General features: G+C 41.1%; 1 protein-coding gene across 3 annotated transcripts in view; it reads left to right on the top strand.

Moving 5' to 3' along the window:
• Positions 1–215: 215 nt before the first annotated feature.
• The window catches only part of UTP25 (UTP25 small subunit processome component), a 38,808-nt gene continuing 33,023 nt past the window's right edge, over positions 216–6,000 (top strand). Inside the window, exons 1-3 of one of the 3 annotated variants that reach the window (XM_036912417.2) lie at positions 216–527; positions 1,320–1,359; positions 2,044–2,275. In XM_036912417.2, the coding sequence (XP_036768312.2) occupies positions 421–527; positions 1,320–1,359; positions 2,044–2,275 (379 nt within the window). In that variant the 5' untranslated portion in view covers positions 216–420. Of the gene's footprint in view, positions 528–566; positions 1,064–1,319; positions 1,360–2,043; positions 2,276–6,000 lie in introns of those variants that run through there. The other 2 variants (XM_036912416.2, XM_057508010.1) reach the window with 2 other exon arrangements.

Genomic DNA, 6,000 nt, shown 5'->3' with positions numbered 1-6,000 from the left:
CAATATCAGGCTCATTAATAAGACCTATTTCTGTACTGTTGTGAGGATGAAGTGAGACGTGCCCGCACCCTTCAGTGCGGATCGGTATTTTTGTTATGGTTTAACACAAAGCTGCTCTGCATTCAAACATCATCGCTGCTACACGTTTACGCAGGAGGATTCCCACCACTGAAACAGAAGCAGAAGCACCGTCCTAGGACTCAGAACGGGCCTGCGTGCATGTGCTTCCACGGAGCCTCGCTAGGGGGCGGAATCGGGTCCAGAAAGTTCTGACGTCTGTCTTACGAGCGCGGCGTAAAGCGGATCCACTTTACGGCAATCTGCTTCCGCCGTAAAGCGCGTCGGCCAGCCCGCGTTTGACAGGGTAACTTCCCGGTGGAAACCAGGCTCCCGAAGGTAGACGAACCCCACGTTTTCGCCATGGGCAAACGCGGGAGCCGGAGCCAGAGCCAGCTGCTCAGCGCCCTGACTAAGAAGCAAAAGAAGCACCTTCGGGATTTCGGCGAGGAGCACCCCTTCTATGACAGGCACGGAGGGGCACGGCCGGGCGGGCGCTGCCTGCGTCTTCCCCAGCGGGAGCCCGCGTTTCCCGGGGTCGGGCCGCCGGTCTCCCCGGGGATAGGGCCGGCGCTGCTCCGCCGGTTCCCGGGCCTCGCTGGCGGCTCCCATGCTGCGTGTGGGGCCCGGCGGGGGCTCGGCCGCGGAGGATTCTGGGGGCATCCCGCCCAAGCGGGGTTCTCCGCGGCTCTTCTACCTTTTGGGGAGCCCGTTACTTTATGCTAGACCACACGCCCCCTTCTGCGGGCTGGTGTTTGTATGGCCACAGGTTTTCCAAGACTGGTTTTGTTTTTTGTGTTTTTAAAGCATTACTTGGGACTTTCGACGTCACTGATCTGTCCACTTACAGTGAGGAAAGTGATGTATCGGTCGTTGTGGGTTTCCCTTGTTAGTGTCCAGACTTTAAGTTATGATCTTAATGCTCATCCCACCACTTTGGGCCGCTTTATCAGCAGTTAGAGGGACAATCTAATAAAGGTGAACCCCGAGGTCTTTTATTTGCCAGGTTTGTTCATCTTTTGGATGAGAGCCAATTACTGTGTGACTCTAGTTTTGTCCCATGGCTCATTAAACGTTTCATTTGTCCATTATTCTCTGTCATATTCCTACATTCCCTGTCCAAGTGCATATGTACTTTTTCATGGCTATAGTTGCAATGTATTTATAATGGCATTTTTTCCTATTTCACTTAAAGTTGTATCAGACTTTTTAAAATTGCTACATACTAGTACTTAGAGTTTAACATTATTTTTTCTTCTCAGGGTTTCCAGAAAGGAAACAAAACCACAGATGTGTCAACTGGTAATGTTTTATACCTTCATTATGATAGTTTGTTCTACGTTGTTACTGTTAGGAGTATATATAATAATAAAGTTTGCTTACATTTCCACTCTAAGATTTTAAATGTAAGGTACTGTAGAATTGTTCAGCTTTGCATGCAGATGTCTGTTAAAATGTTACTGTGAAAACTAATACCATAACCAGAGTTTGACATGAGTTTGGCCTATTAGAACTAGTTAAGGACGCTTACCAGAGGGCCCTCATTGAGTACGAAGAGGGGGAATCTTGCCTGCTTAACATAAAAGGGGCTACAAATGGAGTGCAAAGTGAGCAAAGGTCCTCGCTCGTTACAGAAACTCAAACAACATTCTTTTGTTGTACTGTAATTTTTCTGTTACTCCTGTAAACATGCCGAATGTCTGACACGTAGATTAGACCTGTTTACAACCTGAAGTTCTATGTTTTCAGTTAGCTTTCTTCTCAAGTGGAACATTAACAGTTCAAAGAATATGAGGAACTTCTGGAATCATGGCTAGATTCACTGTTTCCAGTAAATTTGGTGCTGGGCTTGTTTGAATAGATAGGACTGCACCTTTGTAGAAAAGCTAATTTTTATTTAGGAAAGCCTGAACCTGTTAATGCTGTAGGCCTGATGATGACAAGACCAATATCATTTCTGTATTTAAATTCTCATTTTCCTTTTAGTCAGAGAGTTCAGATACTTCAAGTTCTGAAAGCGAAGGAGAGAGTGAACCGGAACGGGTTTCTGGGTACCACAGACTACTCGCCACGTTAAAGAATGTTTCCGAGGAAGAGGAAGAGGAGGAGGAGGAGGAGGAGAGTGTTGCAGATGAGGCCGAAGGGAGTGATGAAGATGATGGTAGTGGGGTTGGTGTGGAGGAAGAGACAGCCACAGAGTCTACTGCAGTGCAGGAGAGTAAGTGCCTTTGGTGTGGGTTCATCATCTTAGCCAGAACCACAGATTGCCCCGCAGGCACCGTGTCCGATAGGCATAATGCCCTGTACTTTGTGGGTTCACTGAAAGCACACGGGCCCTAAGCAGAGATGCTTAACCTTGTTGGGCTGGCTGATATCTTTGAGAAGTGGATGAAAACACAGGACCCTCTCACCAGAAAAATTGAGAAATAGCATTTTTGCATATGATTTCTAGGACCTCGGCTGTTCTAGTTAAATTTTCCCTGATTTAGAGGAAAGAGAACATAATTCTGTTTCTGTGATGGTCTCAATTGATTAAAGAGATTACTGTTCCTCCCTTAGAGAAACCAAGTTGAATGTAATAAAGACATTAACACATACAAAAATTTTTAAGTGGCAGATTTGTTTGAACAGCTAGATACAAGGAGTTGAAGAGAGGCCATGTGGTCACCTGCTGGCGGTTTAATGGAGGGAAGGCTTCAGGGAAATGTTGAGGTTGAAAGCTTAAAGGAACTCTACCTCACTCAGACATCCAGGTGACTTTTTCTTTAACTTTAAAATCAAGTTTATTGAGATATGATTTCCATACAATATAAAGTGTACCCTTAAGTATATAATTCAGTGAGTTTTGACTAATGTATATATCTATGTTATTACTAGCGAAATCATGGTACAGAATATTTCCAGTGCCTTTGAAAATTTCTTCTTATCCTTTCACCCCAGCCCCGCCAGTCAGGCGGCTACTGATCTGTTTTCTTTCACTATAGATTAGTTTTGCCTGATCTAGAAATTCATCTAAATGGAAGTACACGGTCTGTACCCCTTTGTGTCTGTCTTCCTTGACTCCTCATGTTTTTGTGATTCAACCATGCTGTGCATGTGTTAGTAATTATTGCTTTTAGTTGCTGGAGTAATACTCCCTTGTCAGTCTGTCTGGGTAGCACTTGATACCTCACTATCCTAACACCTATTTTCTCTACAGCTGTGTTTTTCTCTCTGGGGTATCGCACACCATTCATAGTATTCTAATTCATCAGTTTTACTGGGATAAAAGTTCCTCTACTCAGACTAGGGTGTTTTGTTTTCTATTTTTCTTTCCTGTTTTGGATTTTTAAACATGAAGTTTGTTTTCTTAATTAGAAAAGTAAAATGTATTTACTGTAAAAATTTACAAGGGTAGTATAGTTAACCACTCTCTCCACTACCTTGAGATGAATACCTTTCACATTTAATATACCTTCCAGATGACTTTTTTAGGGATAGATGTGTGAATAGGAATATATATATATGTGTTTGTGTGTTTGTGTATAATGGTCCCCCACACTCCTATAACTTACTTTTTTTCTTTAATAATATATCATGGACCTTCTCCCATGTGTGTAATTGTGGGTTCACATTAGCTTCTTAATTAGTTCTCCATTATAAATAATATGAGGTAATTTAATTAGCACCCCATTGATAGAAAATGAAATCATTTTTCCAGTTATTTCTTATAATAATTAGTTTTGCTTTGAACATCCTTATATGTACATTTTAGTGTACTTTTTAGTGATCATCTTTTATTTTTTATTTTTATTTTTATTTTTTTTAATAATTATTTTTTATTGAAGGGTAGTTGACACACAGTATTACATTACATGAGTTTCAAGTGTACAACACAGTGGTAGAACATTTATATACATAATTCTAGGTTCCAGCTATCACCCTACCAGGCTGTTACAATATCTTGACTATATTCCTTATGCTATACCTTACATCCCGGTTACTAATTTATTTTACCATTGGAAGTCTGTCCTTTTTTTTTTTTTTTTTGTGAGGGCATCTCTCATATTTATTGATCAAATGGTTGTTAACGACAATAAGATTCTGTATAGGGGAGTCAATGCTCAATGCACAATCATTATTCCACCCCAAGCCTAATTTTTGTCAGTCTCCAATCTTCTGAGGCATAACAAACAAGTTTTTACATGTAGAACAAATTCTTACATAATGAATAAGTTACATAGTGAACAGTACAAGGGCAGTCATCACAGAAACTTTCGGTTTTGCTCATGCATTATGAACTATAAACAGTCAGTTCAAATATGAATACTCATTTGGTTTTTATACTTGATTTATATGTGGATACCACATTTCTCTCTTTATTATTATTATTTTTAATAAAATGCTGAAGTGGTAGGTAGATACAAGATAAAGGTAGAAAACATAGTTTAGTGTTGTAAGAGAGCACATGTAGATGATCAGGTGTGTGCCTGTAGACTATGTGTTAATCCAAGCTAGACCAGGGCAATAAAACATCCACGTATGCAGAAGATTTCTCTCAGAACGGGGGGGTGAGGTTCTAAGCCTCACCTCTGTTGATCCCCAATTTCTCACCTGATGGCCCCCCTGCGACTGTGCCTGTCTTAGGTTGTTCCTCCCTTGAGGAATCTTACCCGTCTCTGGCTAACCAGTCATCTTCCGGGGCCATACAGGGAAATGTAAAGTTGGTAAGTGAGAGAGAAGCCTTATTGTTAGAAATGGTTAGCTTTTTATTTCTTTGCATATTTATGCCCTGTAGCTTCCATGCCCAGCATTTGTCTTGAGGTATCTTTACCACTTGGAAGAATTATGATACTTGGTAAATTTGATATGAGGCACGAATTCTATTTAAGGGTTGTAATTAGGAAGGAAGAAGAAAAGCTATAGAAGTAGCAGGCGGAAGAAAACATGGGAAGATTGATTATTTCTTTGACATATCTTCTTGTAGAGTAACTTCAGCATGTATAGGTTTTAAGCTACTACTTAAATTGCACACACACATTAACATAATAGGAGTATAGTTACATAACCAAAGCATATCTGTAATTACCAGCCATCTCCAGTGAAACCAAGAAAACCAGTTAGGCACCTTAGGCATTTGTGAAAACTTATCTATGATATGGTGGATATTGTCCAAATGAACTTGAACAGTCTGAGAGAAATCAGACAAATTAAAACAACCCATTCCTGGGGACTGTTCACATGCCATATGTTCTTTTAACAATAAATAGTTTGTAGTTGTAAGACTTTGGAGCGCTACAATTTGCACTTCTCCAAATTCTTGGTTGAGTTCCAACAGTATAGATCCAGTCAAATTTGTTGTTTTACTGTATGCACAGGCCAGCTTAGATATCTCCTTCCTCATTCCCATGGCAGGTCCAGGAACTGGTGGGATGAGTGCATCTACAGCTGTAGCAGTGCGTGGATCTTTGTTGGGGTTTTTTGATGATCATCTTCTGGCATGAGTCTTCCAGAGAGTGCAGATGTTGGAAGTTCTTTTTCATATCGTATCTTAGTTCATTTTCGGGGTAGCCCAATTAGGCTTTGATCCTCTGTATAAACACAAACAGACCCTTTGCCTACACTTTTATATGCCCTTTATACCCTTGTGTAGAACTCGTTGGAGGTTACCACACAGGAACTGCCCTTTTTTTTTTTTTTTTTTTTTTTTTTTGCTATCACTAATCTACACTTACATGACGAATATTATGTTTACTAGGCTCTCCCCTATACCAGGTCTCCCCTATAAACCCCTTTACAGTCACTGTCCATCAGCATAGCAAAATGTTGTAGAATCACTACTTGCCTTCTCTGTGTTGTACAGCCCTCCCTTTTCTCCTACCCCCCCATGCATGTTAATCTTAATAACCCCCTACTTCTCCCCCCCTTATCCCTCCCTACCCACCCATCCTCCCCAGTCCCTTT

This window comes from Manis pentadactyla, chromosome 9 (assembly GCF_030020395.1).
Source record: "Manis pentadactyla isolate mManPen7 chromosome 9, mManPen7.hap1, whole genome shotgun sequence".
Taxonomy (NCBI): domain Eukaryota; kingdom Metazoa; phylum Chordata; class Mammalia; order Pholidota; family Manidae; genus Manis; species Manis pentadactyla.
Note: the sequence above shows the minus strand (reverse complement) of the source record. Positions and strands in the feature narration are given on the sequence as shown.